Below are 19,743 nucleotides of genomic sequence, written 5' to 3'. Positions count from 1 at the left end.
TATATGGGAGTCAGCCGATAGATCTAGACAGTAGACGGTAGATCTAGACAGTAGACAATATGCCTAGACAGTAGACGGTAGATCTAGACAGTAGATGCTATATGGGAGTCAGCTGGTAGATCTAGACAGTAGACGGTAGATCTAGTCAGTAGATGCTTTATGGGAGTCAGCCGATAGATCTAGACAGTAGACGGTAGATCTAGTCAGTAGATGCTTTATGGGAGTCAGCCGGTAGATCTAGACAGTAGACAATATGCCTAGACAGTAGATGGTAGATCTAGACAGTAGACGGTAGATCTAGACAGTAGATGCTATGTGGGAGTCAGCCGGTAGATCTAGACAGTAGACGGTAGATCTGGACAGTCCTTCAAAGCTGAATAAGAGCCAAGGAATCACATCAGAACTGGACTATTGTGAAGCCGCTTTGGACTGATACAAAACTAGAATGAGAAGTTCACAAAAGTTAAGCACAACATCCATCATCTGAGCCTCCAGCCCGGTCCAGATTCCAACCCTCGGCTCTTATTCAGCCCATAATATGAGGCTTTGCCAGGATCCTCAGCAGGTGTTGTCCTAAGTCAGGGGTCTTCAAACTACGACCCTCCAGTTGTTCAGGAACTACAATTCTCATCATTCCTAGTCATGTCTGTGAATGTCAGAGTTTTACAATGCCTCGTGGGAGGTGTAGTTCTGCAACAGCTGGAGGGCCGTAGTTTGAGGATCCCTGGTCCTAAGTGGTCAGAGATCCCTTCAGGTGCCCCATAGAGGCCCATTCCCACCAGACTCCGTGTATTTCCTCAACCAAAATATTTGACACCCTCAGCAGGAGATCTGATGCTCGTTACTCAGAGCTCACCAAACTCTGGTCAGAATATCACAGGACTATATCTGTGGCTTCAGAACCGGCATCAAGCCTTGCTTGACATGGGGAGGACATGAAAAAAAAAAAAAAAAAGGGTACACACTCAAAATTAAAGGGGCTACTCCCTCCTTATGAGTAGTCAGAAGATTTAACATTGCTGATTGTAGTTCAGTTTTGTTAAAAGAAAAAATAAATGTATTTCCAACGCGTTTCGAGGAATGACCCAGGTCATTTCACAGTCCTAATATAGAGACATATTTATTGATTACAGATGTTTAAAAAGCAACAACATATGCAGCACTTTATATATCATATGTTCCCATCAGTCCCCGCCCTCAAGGTGTTTACAGTCTAAGGTCCCTATTGTACATTCCCATCAGTCCCCGCCCTCAAGGTGTTTACAGTCTAAGGTCCCTATTGTACATTCCCATCAGTCCCCGCACTCAAGGAGCTTACAGTCTAAGGTCCCTATTTTATGCTGCCATCAGTCCCCGCACTCAAGGAGCATAAAGTCTAAGGTCCCTATTGTATGTACCCATCAGTCCTTGCCCTCAAGGAGCTTACAGGCTAAGGTCCCTATTGTATGTTCCTATCAGTCCTTGCCTTTAGGGAACTTACACTTCAAGGTTCCTACTGTATGTTCCCATCAGTCCTCACCCTCAAGGAATTTAAAGTCTAAGGTAACTAGTGTGCATTCCCATCAGTCCTTGTAATCAAGGAGCTTACAGGCTAAGGTCCCTATTACATGTTCCCATCAATCCCTGTCCTCAAAGATTTTACAGTCTAAGGTCCCTATTGTACGTTCCCATCAGTCCTCACCCTCAAGGAACTTACAGTCTAAGGTCCCTATTGTACGTTCCCATCAGTCCTCACCCTCAAGGAGCATAAAGTCTAAGGTCCCTATTGTATGTTCCCATCAGTCCCTGCCCTCAAGGAGCATAAAGTCTAAGGTCCCTATTGTACATTCCCATAAGTCCCTGCCCTCAAGGAGCATAAAGTCTAAGGTCCCTATTGTACATTCCCATCAGTCCTTGCCCTCAAGGAGCATAAAGTCTAAGGTCCCTATTGTATGTTCCCATCAGTCCTTGCCTTTAGGGAACTTACACTTCAAGGTTCCTACTGTATGTTCCCATCAGTCCTCACCCTCAAGGAGTTTAAAGTCTAAGGTAACTAGTGTGCATTCCCATCAGTCCTTGTCATCAAGGAGCTTACAGGCTAAGGTCCCTATTGTATGTTCCCATCAGTCCCTGCCAGCTTACAGTCTAAGGTGCCTATTTCCCATACACAGGCCAACTATCCTACCAGCATGTCTTTGGAGTGTGGGAGAAAGTCACACAAGCACAGGGAGGGCATGCAAACTCCATGCAGGTACTGCTGTGGTCGGGATTGGAACCGTGGACCCCAGTGCTGCCAGGCAGAAGAGCTAAGCACTAAACTCCTGATATTATCATCAATATGTATGTGTCTCTATGGTAGCCCTGATGAGGGGGACGCCGGGCTCTGGGGCATTGGCTGCGTTCCTTTAAATAAACCAATTCACAATCAGCAATGTCACACCTTCTGAATTCTAATAAGAATTTCATGTGGTAAGTCTTGTTTTTTTTTTCTCTCTCTCCTCTCCATTTCCAAAAGCCAGATGTGACCGGTTCTCTTTAACTACCACTACCAAGTCTACATCAAAGGACAGCAAAGTCCAGGACAAGCGTTGTAAACATTCTGCATGAAGCGACAGCGATTAGCGTCTTCCACCGGTAAAACACGCACGCAACTGACGCAAAAACAATCCTCACACAAAGTCTTTTTACTTTTTTTTTTTTTTTTTAAACAAAACAATCGGTGTCCTGCCGTGCAGATCCCCGGCTCATGCATGAAAAGGCATTACAGAAAAACGCGTTCTGAGTCATTTGGGTCGGATTTGCGGTCTAGCGATTTACAAATATGGCGCAGATGTGGTTCTGTACCGCTGCACTACCCAAAGCCTCGCTTACCCTACAGTATTGTTACAAAAAAAAAATCATACAAAAAAGAGGGACGGGCCGCTCAGACATACCGACTCTCTCCCTATGAAATCCCCCTTTGCCGATCCTACCAAAAAATAAGAGGTGGCGCAGTGTTTTCTGACCATTCTCTGAACAAGTCTACACTATGGGGGGTATTTATTTAAAAAAAAAAAAAATTAAAAATGCAAAGTTATTCATCCAGCAAAACTGCACAATGCTTCATTCTGTGTGAACTGGAGAATGGAGCAAAATCGAATGTTCATGGGACTATTTTCTCTTTTGGTTGAATGTTTTTCATCTATTATGGGCAGCAATAAGGATAGGTTCATTCATAAGGAATTAAGAAAATTCTGCATGATGGCCACTAGAGGGAGCGGAGGATCATAGAAAAGAAATACATCTCAGTAAGAAGAGATACAATGTAACCGTTCTAGAGAACACTAGGGGGAATAGGCAAACAAATCCCTTCTACAGAATCCCCAGGTATGTGGAGGTATGAGGTTTTCTTAATAACGATAGGTAGGTACGCTCTGAGTGGGATAGGTGAGTACGCTCTGAGTGGAGTAGGTGGGTACGCTCTGAGTGGGGTAGGTGGGTGCACTCTGAGTAGGGTAGGTGGGTGCTCTCTGAGTGGGGTAGGTGGTTACGCTCTGAGTGGGGTAGGTGGGTACGCTCTTAGTGATGTAGGTGGGTGCGCTCTGAGCGGGGTAGGTGGGTACGCTCTGAGCGATGTAGGTGGGTGCGCTCTGAGTGGGGTAGGTGGGTACACTCCGAGCGGGGTAGGTGGGTACACTCCGAGTGGGGTAGGTGGGTATGCACTGAGTGGGGTAGGTGGGTACGCTCTGAGTGGGGTAGGTGGGTACGCTCCGAGTGGGGTAGGTGGGTATGCACTGAGTGGGGTAGGTGGGTACGCTCTGAGTGGGGTAGGTGGGTATGCACTGAGTGGGGTAGGTGGGTATGCACTGAGTGGGGTAGGTGGGTACGCTCCGAGTGGGGTAGGTGGGTATGCACTGAGTGGGGTAGGTGGGTACGCTCTGAGTGGGGTAGGTGGGTATGCACTGAGTGGGGTAGGTGGGTATGCACTGAGTGGGGTAGGTGGGTACGCTCCGAGTGGGGTAGGTGGGTATGCACTGAGTGGGGTAGGTGGGTACGCTCTGAGTGGGGTAGGTGGGTATGCACTGAGTGGGGTAGGTGGGTATGCACTGAGTGGGGTAGGTGGGTACGCACTGAGTGGGGTAAGTAGTTTATGTAGAAATGGTGACGGCGACAAAATTCTTCACATTTTTTTGCCAAATTTTCGCTCAGATTACCAGATTTCTATTATTGTCCATATAAACGTCACCAAACCATCCCTAAAGCTGAATTTCAGTCAGACATGAATGAGAGAATGAAGGAAAGTTCTGATATTGATTAATATTATCAGATGTTAAATCAAATCAGCATCCCAAATGACATAAATGTTACATGAAGAGTGTGGAAATCCGTCATCCGATCAATGTGTGATTGGTGGATGATCAATAGATCAATGGATGGTCAATAGGTGATTGGTGGGTGGTTAATGGGTGATCAGTTCATGATCTATGGGTGATCAGTGTGTGGTCAATGAATGAATAGAACAATGGGTGATCAATGGCTAATCAACAGGTGAACGGTGGATGATCAATGTTGATTAGTGTGTGATCAGTGAATGATCAATGGGAGACCAGTGGGTGATCAATGAGTAAACAGTGGATGATCAGTGGGAGGTCAGTAAATGAATAATGGTTGATCACTGAGTGACCAATGGGTGATCAGTGAATGAATGATCAATGGGTGATCAGTGAATGATCAATGGGTGATCAGTGAATGAGTGATCAATAGGGGATCAGTGGATAATCAGTGGGATGTCAGTGAATGAATGATCAATGGGAGACCAGTGGGTGATCAACAGGTAAACAGTAGATGATCAATGGTGGTCAGTGAATGATCAGTGGGAGGTCAGTGAATGAACCATGGGTGAATAAACAGTGAATGAACGAACAATGGGTGAACAGTGGGAGGTCAGTAAATGAATAAACAGTGGATGACCAGTAAATAATCAATAGGAGACCAATGGGCAAAATTACTGGGTACTGAGTGAATGAATGAACAATGGGTGATCAGTGAATGATTAATGAACAGTGGGAGGTCAGTAAATGAATGAACAGTGAATAATCAGTATGAGACTAATGGGTGATTAGTGGATGATCAGTGGGAGGTCAGTAAATGATCAATGGGAGATTAGTGGGTGCACAATGGATGATCAGTGGGAGGTCGGTGAATGAATTAACACTGGGTGATCAGTGAATGAATGATTAATGGGTGAACAGTGGGAGGTCAGTAAATGAACGCAGAGGATGACCAGTAATTTATCAATAGGAGACCAATGGGTGATTAGTGGGCGCTCAGTTGGAGGTCAGTGAATGAATGAACACTGGGTGACCAGTGGGAAGTCAGTAAATGAACAGTGAATAATCAGTGGATGATCAATGGGAGATTAGTGGTTGCACAGTGGATGATCAGTGGGAGGTCAGTGAATGAATGAACACTGGGTGATCAGAAAATGAATGATTAATGGGTGAGCAGTTGGAGGTTAGTAAATGAATGAACAGTGGATGACCAGTGAATGATCAAAAGGAGACAAATGGGTAAAGATTGGGAGGTCAGTGAATGAATGAACAGTAGGTAATCAGTGAATGAAGAATGGGAGACCCTTGGGTGGGTGATGGGTTCCTGAGATCACACAGATGTCTGAAGGCTCAGCAGGGAGCTCAGGATGCATCCAGACTCCTCACTACCGGGGATTTGGGCTCAGCTCTCTGATTGGTGGACTCCGCATACAATGTACCAGTGACCGGCACAGAGGAACTCATGGCTGCAGAGTCCTACTAGAAGGAGACAAGAGGATGAATTAAAGAAGCAGCTTAGACCTGCTGGGACATGTAGTTCTGCATTGGCTGTGTGCTCTGGGACACTGTGGGGTGTTGCTTCACCTTCCATTGTCCAGTCAGAGGCTGGAAGTGTAGGGATTTGAGGGACTTTGACAAGGATCAAACTGTAATGTCTAAAGCAGCCTTTTCCAAACGGGGTGCCTTCAGGTTTCTTCAGGGGTGCCTTCAGGTTTCTTCAGGGGTGCCTTCAGGTTTCTTCAGGGGTACCTTTAGGTTTCTTCAGGGGTGCCTTCAGGTTTCTTCAGGGGTGCCTTCAGGTTTCTTCAGGGGTGCCCCCAGGTTTCTTCAGGGGTGCCTTTAGGTTTCTACAGGGGTGCCTTCAGATTTCATCAGGGGTGCCTTTAGGTTTCTTCAGGGGTGCCTTCAGGTTTCTTCAGGGGTACCTTTAGGTTTCTTCAGGGGTGCCTTCAGGTTTCTTCAGGGGTACCTTTAGGTTTCTTCAGGGGTGCCTTCAGGTTTCTTCAGGGGTACCTTTAGGTTTCTTCAGGGGTGCCCTCAGGTTTCTTCAGGGGTGCCTTGGCAAAATGCAAAAAAATTGCCCAATTTATATATAGAATCGGCACCCTAACAACCAGTGACATCATCAGTTGATAAGAAGAATGTTGGGCACCTACACAGCGTCCGGTTTTGCCCCTCCCCTGCCCCCTTTTATGGTGTCACAGTAGCTGAGTGATGGAGAGAAACCGAGGGAGAAGAGAAACATTGGAATACTAGTCAGTATCAGTGTGCAAAGGTGTATTTGCTATGGAAGATTGAATCGCCTCTAATGTTGGGGGTCCTATGTGTGTGGATGTTGCTGTGATGTGTAAAGCTATTCGTTTTGTTTTTTTGTTACATTTTAGAATGGGGTGCCTTGTGATTGTTCATCATTTTAAAGGGTAAATTGACTTCAAAAAGGTTGAGAAACACGGATCTAGACAACGGAGTCAGAGCAACTCCAAACCTGCCGCTCTTGTGGGATGTTCCTGGTCTGCAGAGGTCAGGACCGACCAAGAGTGGTCCAAGGAAGGAAAACTGGACAACTATTGACAGGGTCATAGGCAGCCTCGTTGATAGAGATGGGGGGGGGGGGAGGCTCATTGATGGAGGTGGGGAGGGAAGGATCATTGATGGAGGTGGGGTGGGAGGCTCATTGATAGAGGTGGGGGGGGAGGGCTCATTGATGGAGGTGGGGGGGGAAGGCTCATTGATGGAGGTGGGGAGGGAAGGATCATTGATGGAGGTGGGGGGGAGGCTCATTGATGGAGGTGGGAGGGGGAAGTTCTCATTGATAGAGGTGGGGGGGAGGCTCTTTGATAGAGGTGGGGGGGAGGCTCTTTGATGGAGGTGGGAGGGGGAACGCGCATTTATGGAGGTGGGGAGGGAAAGCTCATTGATGGAGGTGGGGAGGGAAGACTCATTGATGGAGGTGGGGAGAGAAGGCCCATTGATGGAGGTGGGGAGGGAAGACTCATTGATGGAGGTGGGGAGAGAAGGCCCATTGATGGAGATGGGGGGAAAGGCTCATTGATAGTGGTGGTGGGAGGCTCATTGATGGAGGTGGGGAGGGAAGGCTCATTGATGGAGGTGGGGAGGGAAGGCTCATTGATGGAGGTGGGGAGGGAAGGCTCATTGATGGAGGTGGGGAGAGGCTCATTAGCAAAGGTGGGGAGAGAAGGCCCATTGATGGAGGTGGGGGTGAGGCTCATTGATGGAGGTGGGAGGGGGAAGGCTCATTGATGGAGGTGGGAGGGGGAAGGCTCATTGATGGAGGTGGGAGGGGGAAGTTCTCATTGATGGAGGTGGGAGGGGGAAGGCTCATTGATAGAGGTGGGGGGGGAGGCTCATTGATGGAGGTGGGGGGCGAGGCTGGCCTGTGTAGTCTGGTACAATAGAAGAGCTAGTGGTGCTCAAAATTGCTGATAAAGGTAATGCTGGTTCTGATAGAAAGGCGTCAGAACACACAGGGCATCGCAATTTATTGTGTATGGGGCAGCGTAGCCGCAGACCGGTCAGGGTGCCCATGCTGACCCGTGTCCACAGCCAAAAATGCCTTCAATGGGCACGTGAGCGTCAGAACTGGAGAACGGAGCTGCTAAATTTAGAATAGTTTAAAGAACACAACAACTTTCTGAGGTGTTGACTTGGCCCTCAAGTTCTGCAGAACTCAATTCAATCGAGCATCTGTGGGATGTGCTGGAAAAACAAGTCTGATCCATGGAGGCCCCACCTCCCAAATACAGGACTTAAAGGATCTGCTATTGACGGTTTGGTGAAAGATACCATAACATACCTTCAGAGGTCTGAAGGGTTCCATGCCTGGAGGGGTTATGGTGGGGGGGGGGGGTCATAATATTTGTAACAGATCGCTGTATGTCTTTGTAACAGTAGATACATTGTATACATTCTAGAGAATGCTAGAGGGAACTAGCACATAAATGCAATGGTGTTTATTTGCCCATTTCCTCGAGTATATAATATAAATAAATGAAAACAATATATATATTCTTTTGTGATTTGCTTGTCTGGAGTTCAGCTTTATTTTCGATGGTGGGAAGGCACAGCAGACTAATGGTGATGTCATGGTTTTGTCAATGGTGATGTCATGGTTTTCACTTTTTAAAATGCGGATTTATTCAATTTTTTTTTCTTTTCGCCTTTTTTACATTTTCACGGATATCACAACTTTCTATAAGTTAACAGAAAGAAATTAGGGAAAACTGACAAGCAATGGCATTGCCACTCTGAATCCCCCCCCCCCCCCCCCAAATCACAGTAAGTGTTGTATGGCACAAAGCATTCACCGCATAGCAATTGACAACCATACATGGCGTAGAACCAGAAATCGGGGTGACACGGCGTCGGCGGTAAAGGGACGCGCGGAGTGTTCTGGTAGACAACAGGCGTAGCCTTCCTCCCCCCACGTACGCGTTACGTCCCGGAAAGGTCAGACAATTCCAACATATAACATACCGATAATCAGCCCTTGAGAAAACATTCAAGTATAATAAAATATCAAACATGGCGACGCAGATTTGCTCCGGAACGTTCACTGGAAGATCTCTCAATCGTAAAGTTAAAGCTGAATACGGCTCCACGCTCAGAGCAGCATGCGCCATAGATCATAACGCTGAGCCAAGGAGGTCATTCAGCTTGTCCTACCGTAAATAGCAGGTCACACCTTGCTGGGGGGGGGGGCGCAAATGATGGACCTGCCTGCTCAACAGAGATTTGTGAAGAAAACAGTCAGACAGGACAGAATCCCACCTCCGGCCTTCCCTTACCACAGCTGTACCGGGGAAGGGGAAAGGTTAAAAATGTCATTAGTATGTTGATTGGGGGGGAGGAGGGGGGTAGGGCTGGGATGCAGGAAGGCAAAATATAGGAAGTTTAAACTTCAGCTTTAATATGGCAGAAAACATAGGAAAGACATTTATACATTGCAATATCTCATGGCAACCAATGTCCAGTCCTAAATGCTGTCTGGTTGGCTGCTAAAAGGTATTGCAATGGGCAAAAAAGCAAACCCTACAGCCCTACCTTAATGCTAAATCCATTTAACTCCAATACACTATATAGCCAAAACTGTGGACACCTATATGAGCTTGTTGGAAATACCAATGATATAGAGCCGTCCCCCATGGCCAATAATATGAAGTTGCCTCCAGAAGGGGAGGGCCCCACGACCATTAATATGACGTTGCCTTCAGGAGAGGAGGGCCCCATAACCATTAATATGGCGTTGCCTCCGGGAGAGAAGGGCCCCATGACCATTAATAAGGCACTGCCTCTGGGAGAGGAGGGCCCCATGATCATTAATATGCAGTTGACTCCATGAGGGGAGGGCCCTATGATCATTAATATAGAGTTGGCTCCAGAAGGGGAGGGCCCCATCACCATTAATATGGCGGTGCCTCGGGGAGAGGACGGCCTCATGACCATTAATATGGCGGTGCCTCCCGGGGAGGAGGGCCCCATGACCATTAATATGGCATTGCCGCTAGGAGAGGAGGGCCCCATGACAGTTATTATGAAGTTGCCTCCATAAGGGGAGGGCCCTATGACCATTAATATGGAGTTGCATCCAGATGGGGAGGCCCCCATGGCTATTAATACAGAGTTGCCCAAACCATGACTATTAATGTGGAGTTGCCCCCTTTTCAGCTATCCATTTTTCTAGGTCCCACGTTAGTAGCAGATAAATGACCTGGCTCCTCATTGGCTTTCCATCCTAAAGGTGTTCAGTAGAATTGAGGTCAGGGCTCTGTGCAGGACACTTAAATTACTCTACACCAGACTGGTCAAGCCATGTCCTCATTGAGATGGTCCAAACTAATCTAACCAAGTCTATGGAGCTGGTCTAAATTGTGGTCAACCCTGTCTTTTTGGAGCTGGTTCAAATTGTGGTCAACCCTGTCTTTTTGAAGCTGGTCCAAACTGGTCTAACCATGTTTATAGAGCTGGTCCAAACTGTGGTCAACCCATGTCTTTATGGAGCTGGTTCAAACTGGTCAACCCATGTCTTTATAAAGATGGTCCAAACTGGTCAACCCATGTCTTAATAAAGTTGGTTCAAACTGTGGTCAACCTTTGTCTTTATGAAGCTAGTTCAAACTGGTACGCCCATGTCTCTATAGAGCTGGTCCAAACTGGTCACCACATATCTTTATGGAGCTGTTCCAAACTGGTCAACCCCATGTCTTAATGGAGCTGGTCCAAACTGGACAGCCCAAATCTTTAGGGAGCGACTTTGTACACAGGGGCACAGTCATGGTGGAACCGAAAAGGGTCTTCACCAAAAGGTTGGAAGAGCACAACGGTCTACAATGTCTTTGTATAATGGAGGATTACCAGCACCCTTCACTGCAGACACCTGAACTCCATCATTTAGAGGGGTCTATTTTATTCCTCATAAAGTGCACTGCAGGGGAATTGTGGGGGGGGGAGGTAAAACTCAATAACGCACTTCTACGTCATCTCAACAGAGGACACAGTCAATGGCTTTGGTGACAGATCTCATCCCAAAATGCAAAGCTGCAGTATATCATGTGACTTAATATGACAGCTTGAGGTCATGTGACCAGGAGCCAAATACTGGCAAACCCAGCTTTTTCCAGGTTTTTAGCCTCTCTAGCCTGCTCCTCTCTTCTTCCCAATCACTCCCTCTAATTAAAGCAGGCCTCTACCTTAAAGTTCAAGTTAGACGCATAAGGTTTTATGGGCAATACAAAAAGTGAGAACTCCAAAGCTGGAATAAGAAGACACTAAAACTACACCTCAAAATATCTAAAGTTTCCAAATACACTTCACGGTGGAATTCCTTTACGCTTATCTCCATGCTTTATACTAAACTCCAGTCACTGCCCTCTGCCATGGGGTAACGTGAAGGCAAATTAAAGGTACATTGAAGATTCGAAGGGTAATATTATTGGGGGGCTGAGGAAAAAAAAGACAAATATTTTTAATTATTGCTCTTTTCATTTTCAAATACATACAAAAGGATCTGTAAGTATTTAAAGCCCGCAGATCGGGGGCCTCTGCACAAAGGCCACAGGGGCTCCTCCCACTCTCCAAACCCCATCAAGACAAAAGCAGAAGACACAACGAACGCTAATGAGTCCGCGGAGGACGGACGAGCCAAGAGATCGAGCCGACTGCTCCATTCCACCCCAGACCAGAGCTACGTTCTGATTGGATGAAGGCATAATTACCCAGGATGCTCTTAAGGCTCCAGAAGAACCTCAGCTACGACGTTTCCTACCGATACATCATTGGACTACTTAGCACAAATACACGGGACTAAAGACACCGACTCCTTCTCCTGCACAAATGGTTCTACCGACACGACTTTTCCAACACTTTACAAGACGACGCATAAGATTTTGTTGTTTGTTACACCACAAATAAAATTTGGCTTGTGACACCCACCCACCCCCTCCTTCCCTGTGAGCCAGGACCCCAATTTTTATTTTGGTTTTTTTTTTTTTCAAATAATCAGTTCTACAAAAATATAAATTTTACCTGATCGGTAAAAATTATTCAATGGTACCGTGAAAACAAAATAAAAAAATAAAACCCCAAAAAAATAAAAATAAAATAAAAGCAATAATATTGAATACATGTGTACAATAGGTACAAACTTAATACAACAGAATTATTTACAACCCAACCCGAGAAAAATTAGTCTGTGGCCCCGACTCTCCACGTGGCGATGGTGGCAGCCACGGACAGCGACACGCGGGAGGCGGGACAACGCAGCGCGAGTCTTTACAGCAAGTTTTGTTCTGATAAAACACAGAATTTCCATGACGGGGCAGTTCCCGGCACTCATGTAAAAGGTCTGCATTTCTAGAGACTACGGCATCCACGAGACATACACAGCCATGGCAGCATTGTTCACGCCGTGCGCACAATCCTGGTGAGAAAACATGGCGGCGGTCATGCGTTGTGAAGTTTTGGAATCAGCTGCAGATTAGTAAGCGGTAAGTGAAGAGTGGAGGGAATCCTTGTTCTAGTCATTTTCCAATAGATAAAAGCTCCCCGGAGATGGACCGGCCAATGAAAATGCAGCATAATCTACAGCGTTTACAGTGTACCCTCCGCAGTGGAGGTGACCTGGACAGGAGGCGTATTCGGTGCAGAGATCCGGCAAGCCGGTGACGTACCCTGATATTTAGAATGAACACAGACAGATTCATAATGGAGAGCACAGGATGAACCTCACGCCGTGTGAATTCCACAAGAGACATGTACAGGATATTCAAGTAATGTAGGAACTCCGAGAGACCGCAGGATGGAATTCCCAGGATTCATCGGGGACAAAGTTCGCCCTATAAGTCTGTCGACGTTCGCTTTTTCATACTACGGCGCTGAGCTAGATTGGAGGCCGCCACCGGCTCTAGTATTGGCTGAAATGTCTTGTGGTTCAGTGCTGAGTATGTGGCAGCCATCGCACCCTGGAGAGAAAAAATGGAAATGAAAGAAAGAAAATTGAAGAGAGGGAAAAAAAGGGAGACGAAAGAGAGAGATGGAAAGATGGAGAGAGATGGAAAGGGGGGAGAGAGAGATGGAAAAGGGGGGAGAGAGAGATGGAAAGGGGGAGAGAGAGATGGAAAGGGGGAGAGAGAGATGGAAAGGGGGAGAGAGAGATGGAAAGGGGGAGAGAGAGAGATGGAAAGGGGGAGAGAGATGGGAAGAGGGAGAGGGAAAGAGATGGGAAGGGGAGAGAGAGAGATGGAAAGGGGGAGAGAGAGATGGAAAGGGGGAGAGAGAGATGGAAAGGGGGAGAGAGAGAGAGAGATGGAAAGGGGGAGAGAGAGAGAGAGATGGGAAGAGGGAGGGAGAGAGATGGGAAGAGGGAGAGGGAGAGAGATGGGAAGAGGGAGAGAGATGGGAAGAGGGAGAGAGATGGGAAGAGGGAGAGAGATGGGAAGAGGGAGAGGGAGAGAGATGGAAAGGGGGAGAGAGATGGAAAGGGGGAGAGAGATGGAAAGGGGGAGAGAGATGGAAAGGGGGAGAGAGATGGAAAGGGGGAGAGAGATGGAAAGGGGGAGAGGGATGGAAAGGGGGAGAGAGATGGAAAGGGGGAGAGAGATGGAAAGGGGGAGAGAGATGGAAAGGGGGAGAGAGATGGAAAGGGGGAGAGAGATGGAAAGGGGGGGAGAGATGGAAAGGGGGAGAGAGATGGGAAGGGGGAGAGAGATGGAAAGGGGGAGAGGGAGAGAGATGGGAAGAGGGAGGGAGAGAGATGGGAAGAGGGAGAGGGAGAGAGATGGGAAGAGGGAGAGGGAGAGAGATGGAAAGGGGGAGAGAGATGGAAAGGGGGAGAGAGATGGAAAGGGGGAGAGAGATGGAAAGGGGGAGAGAGATGGAAAGGGGGCGAGAGATGGAAAGGGGGCGAGAGATGGGAAGGGGGAGAGGGAGAGGGATTGAGATGGAAAGGGGGAGGGGGAGAGGGATTGAGATGGAAAGGGGGAGGGGGAGAGGGATTGAGATGGAAAGGGGGAGAGAGATGGAAAGGGGGAGGGGGAGAGGGAGAGAGATGGAAAGGGGGAGAGAGATGAAAAGGGGGAGGGAGAGAGATGAAAAGGGGGAGGGAGAGAGATGAAAGGGGGAGAGAGAGAGAGAGAGATGGAAAGGGGGAGAGGGAGAGAGATGGAAAGGGGGAGAGGGAGAGAGATGGAAAGGGGGAGAGGGATGGAAAGGGGGAGAGGGAGAGAGATGGAAAGGGGGAGGGGGAGAGGGAGAGGGATTGAAATGGAAAGGGGGAGGGGAGAGGGGGAGGGATTGAGATGGAAAGGAGGAGGGGAGAGGGGGAGGGATTGAGATGGAAAGGGGGAGGGGGAGAGGGAGAGAGATGGAAAGGGGGAGAGAGATGGAAAGGGGGAGAGGGAGAGAGAGAGATGGAAAGGGGGAGAGGGAGAGAGAGAGATGGAAAGGGGGAGAGGGAGAGAGATGGAAAGGGGGAGAGGGAGAGAGATGGAAAGGGGGAGAGGGAGAGAGATGGAAAGGGGGAGAGGGAGAGAGATGGAAAGGGGGAGAGGGAGAGAGATGGAAAGGGGGAGGGGGAGAGGGAGAGGGATTGAAATGGAAAGGGGGAGGGGAGAGGGGGAGGGATTGAGATGGAAAGGAGGAGGGGAGAGGGGGAGGGATTGAGATGGAAAGGGGGAGGGGGAGAGGGAGAGAGATGGAAAGGGGGAGAGAGATGGAAAGGAGGAGAGAGAGAGAGAGATGGAAAGGGGGAGAGAGATGGAAAGGAGGAGAGAGAGAGATGGAAAGGGGGAGAGAGAGAGATGGAAAGGGGGAGAGAGATGGAAAGGAGGAGAGAGAGAGATGGAAAGGGGGAGAGAGAGAGATGGAAAGGGGGTGAGAGAGAGATGGAAAGGGGGAGAGAGAGAGATGGAAAGGGGGAGAGAGATGGGAAGGAGGAGAGAGAGAGATGGAAAGGGGGAGAGAGAGAGATGGAAAGGGGGAGAGAGAGAGATGGAAAGGGGGAGAGAGAGAGATGGAAAGGGGGAGAGAGAGATGGAAAGGGGGAGAGAGAGAGATGGAAAGGGGGAGAGAGAGTGATGGAAAGGGGGAGAGAGATGGAAAGGAGGAGAGAGAGAGATGGAAAGGGGGAGAGAGAGAGATGGAAAGGGGGAGAGAGAGAGATGGAAAGGGGGAGAGAGAGATGGAAAGGTGGAGAGAGAAAGAGAGAGAGAAGTGATGAGGGGAGGAGAGAGAGAGAGGAAAAAATGGGTTGGGGGCGGCACAGAGAAAAGGAGAAAGACATGAGACCATGAGACAAGAAAGAAGGGAAGAGGGGAAGAAGGAGAAAGAAGGGAAGAGGGAAAGAAGGGAAGAGGGAAAGAAGGGAAGGGGGGAAAGAAGGGAAGGGGGGAAAGAAGGGAGAGGGGGGAAAGAAGGGAGAGGGAAGGAAGGGAAGAGAGAAATAAGGGAAAGAAGGGAAGAGGGGAAGAAGGGAAGAAGAAAAAGAAGGGAAGAGGGAGAAAGAAGGGAAGAGGGAGAAAGAAACAAGGAAAGAGGGAGAAAGAAGGGAAGAGAGGGGAAGGGAAGAAGGAGGGACTAGTGCAGTATGTTACCCAGGAATTACAGCTCTATACAGAGCAGAGTAAGGAGCGCCGGCTGTTACCTTGACCAGGTGTGGTGCATCGTGCCGGTTGAGCTGGAATAGAGGGAGCTGGTCTCTGCAAGCTATCCAGGAATGCTTTATTACCTTCTCTGCCGTGTATCGCTGATGAGGATCAACATGGAGCATGTGAGAGAGCAAATCCTGCAATCATCAGGAAGGAAGAATGAAGAGATGTCTACAACTTGTCCACATGGTATCACTGATATCCTATTTATGCATCATCATATTCCATAGAGCTATAACAGAAAATGTACACAGGTACACCTATCAGGGGTCTGCTTGTTTGAGAAAACATGAAAAAAAACATCTTCAGAATCTCTTTACGCGTGGCATGCCTACTGGGTGCCACTGCTGTACACTAAGCGCTGCAGAGTTTAGCTGTGCAATTTGTAGATTGGTTGCTTGATCATACTCCGTTACAGTCTAATCAGGCAACAGATCAGCAGATTGCACAGCTGATGTCTGCAGAACCCAGTGGCTAGAAAGAAGGCGCATGCACATCTAAAGGGATGTTGAGAATGTGTTCTTCCATACAATGCTCCTGAAAGAAGATACAAGGAAGGGTGCTGTGACGTTCACAGGAGACTGTCAACCCCTCGCACCAAACTAAACCTTACTACAAAGCAAAGACCATCAGACAGATCAATCCAGTAATGAGATCACTGGGTTTTAAAAGAGATATTTCATGAATACAAAATGATTTTATAGAAAAATTTTTGTTGCATGTACATCAGTGGGGGAAGGTTTTATATGTGTACTTTACACATCCTCGCCTTTGCGATTTAAATGCAGAATTTAAAAAGAAAGCCCTTCAGCATGAGCCCGTCAGTCAGTCATACACAGGCAGCCAACAAGTATAAATACAAAATAAAGCAGCGCTAAAGTGACATAAAAGCAATGTATTATATAACACATGAGTTATTTATATCAAATAGTGCATTAAAGATAGTGCATAAAAATCAATACAATTTGAACAAAATCATGCAATACAATGGTGCATCAATTATTCCAAGAAAGTGCAGCGCAATCGAAGACCAAAGAGGGGATCGCCACCATCAACACCCTCCAGCACACACCTCTTACCGAATCAGCAGCACCATAAATTATAATGGTCTAATGGGCTCAAGCAAGCAGGTGGGTAAATATGATCTCCCATAGGGAAGTCAATCAAACGCAAAGTATTTTTTAAAATAAATAGATGGCTACAATTACCTTATAACCGTTAAAATCAGGCACAAATGGTGAGTTTTTCCAGCAGGCTGTCGGCTTTCAAACACCGCTCGTTCGCGGCTCTTCATACGTGATGAAGTAACCTAGAAGTTACTCCTGACGTGTTTCGTCACCAATGACGTATCCTCTGCTGCCAGTTCCAGCAATGTCTCCTCTCTACTTCCGAAGCATTTCGCCACCAATGATGTCTCCTCTGCTGCCAGTTCCAGCAATGTCTCCTCTCTACTTCCTTCTTCAGGAAGTAGAGAGGAGACATTGCCGGGAACTGGAAGCAGAGGAGACGTTATTGGTGACGAAACACTTTGGGAGTGGCTTCTAGTTGACGTCATCATGTATTAAGAGCTGCGAAAGAGCAGTGTTTGAAAGCCAACAGCCCGTAGGAACAATTTACCATTTTTGCCTAAATTTTAACCTTTATAAGGTAATTGTAGCCATCCATTTCTTTTAATAAATACTTTGAGTTTGATGGACTTTACTATGGGAGTTTTTTTATTCATTCGTTTTCGAGTCCATGTGGGATCCATTGCCTGTTGATAAGTCTTCCACCTGTGATGATCATCTTTACCCACCTGCTTGCTTGAGCGCATTAGACTATTATAATTCATGGTCCTGCTGATCCAGTAAGAGGCGTGTGTTGGAAGGTGGTGGTGGTGGTGATCCCTTCTTTAGTCTTCGATTGCACTGCACTTTCTTGGAATAATTGATGCAGCATTGTATTGGACGATTTTATTCAAATTACAGTATCTCACAAAAGTGAGTACACCCCTCACATTTATGTAAATATTTTAATATATCTTTTATGTGACAACACTGAAGAAATGACACTTTGCTACAATGTAAAGTAGTGAGTGTACAGCTTGTATAACAGTGTAAATTTGCTGTCCCCTCAAAATAACTCAACACACAGCCATTAATGTCTAAACCGCTGGCAACAAAAGTCCATACACCCCTACGTGACAATGTCCAAATTGGGTTCAATTAGCCATTTTCCCTCCCCGGTGTCATGTGACTCATTAGTGTTACAAGGTCTCAGGTGTGAATGGGGAGCAGGTGTGTTAAATTTGGTGTTATCGCTCTCACTCTCTCATACTGGTCACTTCCTACTGGAAGTTCAACATGGCACCTCATGGCAAAGAACTCTCTGAGGATCTGAAAAATAGAACTGTTGCTCTACATAAAGATGGCCTAGGCTATAAGAAGATTGCCAAGACCCTGGAACTGAGCTGCAGCACGGTGACCAGGACCATACGGCGGTTTAACAGGACAGGTTCCACTCAGAACAGGCCTCACCATGGTCGACCAAAGAAGTGAGTGCACGTGCTCAGCGTCATATCCAGAGGTTGTCTTTGGGAAATAGACGTATGAGTGCTGCCAGCATTGCTGCAGAGGTTGAAGGGGTGGGGGGTCAGCCTGTCAGTGCTCAGACCATACGCCGCACACTGCATCAAATTGGTCTGCATGGCTGTCATCCCAGAAGGAAGCCTCTTCTAAAGATGATGTACAAGAAAGCCTGCAAACAGTTTGCTGAAGAAGAGAAGACTAAGGACATGGATTACTGGAACCATCTCCTGGGGTCTGATGAGACCAAGATAAACTTATTTGGTTCAGATGGAGTCAAGCATGTGTGACGGCAACCAGGCAATGAGTACAAAGAAAAGTGTGTCTTGCCTACAGTCAAGCATGGTGGTGGGGGTGTCATGGTCTGGGGCTGCATGAATGTTGAGGGAACCATGAATGCCAACATGTACTGTGACATACTAAAGCAGAGCATGATCCCCTCCCTTCGGAGACTGGGCCACAGGGCAGTATTCCAACATGATAACGACCCCAAACACACCTCCAAGATGACCACTGCCTTGCTAAAGAAGCTGAGGGTAAAGGTGATGGACTGGCCAAACATGTCTCCAGACCTAAACCCTATTTAGCATCTGTGGGACATCCTCAAACAGAAGGTGGAGGAGCGCAAGGTCTCTAACATCCACCAGCTCTGTGATGTCATCATGGAGGAGGGGAAGAGGACTCCAGTGACAACCTGTGAAGCTCTGGTGAACTCCATGCCCAAGAGGGTTAAGGCAGTGCTGGAAAATAATGGCGGCCACCCAAAATATTGACACTTTGGGCCCAATTTGGAGATTGTCACTTAGGGGTGTACTCACTTTTGTTGCCAGCGGTTTAGACATTAATGGCTGTGTGTTGAGTTATTTTGAGGGGACAGTAAATTTACACTGTTATACAAGCTGTACACTCACTACTTTACATTGTAGCAAAGTGTCATTTCTTCAGTGTTGTCACATGAAAAGATAGAATAAAATATTTACAAAAATGTGAGGGGTGTACTTACTTTTTCAGATACTGTATATTGATTGTTATGCACTGTTTAATGCACTACTTGATATAAACAACTCGTGTGTTATATAATACTTATATAATTTAATAATTATTATACTTATTAATATAATAATTTTTTGTCACTTTAGCGCTGCTTTACTTTGTATTTATTTCTGTTTGACTAGTATCACAGTTTTTAAAGTGGGTGCTTTTCTATTTTCACTGAGTGCGGATGTATTTTGTTTTTTTTTGATTAGCCAACAAGTATGCAGGCAGTGTTAGGATCCTGATAAGTGTGTCAGGGACGCGCTGTGCAACAAATGTTTTCTTTGTTATAGAAATATTTTACACTGAGAAAATAAAATGAACCCCTAACCTTTTAGCGTTCCCCTTTAGAGAAGTCAACAGAAGTCCAGTGATTGGTGGAGAAGCAGAGCTCCGCCTACCTTTGCAGCGTCAGACACTGTGTCCCAGTTGCCTCCGCTCAACGAAAAGTTCCCGCTTCCTATCCGCAGTAAGATTTCCTCCGGCGTGTCGTTTGGGCCATTGGCGAACGGTGTGTACCTTAAAGAGCAGGAGAGTCACATGACGTGGAATGTTAGTAAATCCAATGATATAGAGGAGCAATTCCACCACATATGGAATTTTTTTTCTTCACTTTCGTGGGTGTACAGCAGGATTACCCCCACCCTCCCCCCACCACCAACACCAGGGTCCAGCAAGGAGATCTCATGCAGAATG

The 19,743-nt window shown here is 47.0% G+C and overlaps 1 protein-coding gene across 1 annotated transcript in view; it reads right to left on the bottom strand.

The window, feature by feature from the left end:
• Positions 1 to 11,739: 11,739 nt before the first annotated feature.
• RPS6KA6 (ribosomal protein S6 kinase A6) overlaps positions 11,740 to 19,743 on the bottom strand; it is a gene marked incomplete at its 5' end in the record, with an annotated part of 174,005 nt that continues 166,001 nt past the window's right edge. The window contains 3 exons of the mRNA XM_082263849.1: positions 11,740 to 12,766; positions 15,445 to 15,585; positions 19,449 to 19,566. Coding sequence (XP_082119975.1) covers positions 12,641 to 12,766; positions 15,445 to 15,585; positions 19,449 to 19,566 — 385 coding nt within the window. The 3' untranslated portion in view covers positions 11,740 to 12,640. The remainder of the gene's footprint in view (positions 12,767 to 15,444; positions 15,586 to 19,448; positions 19,567 to 19,743) is intronic.

The sequence above is a fragment of the Pelophylax lessonae genome, assembly GCF_965119305.1.
Source record: "Pelophylax lessonae genome assembly, chromosome: 7".
Lineage (NCBI taxonomy): Eukaryota > Metazoa > Chordata > Amphibia > Anura > Ranidae > Pelophylax > Pelophylax lessonae.
This window is presented reverse-complemented; position numbering and strand designations above follow the sequence as displayed.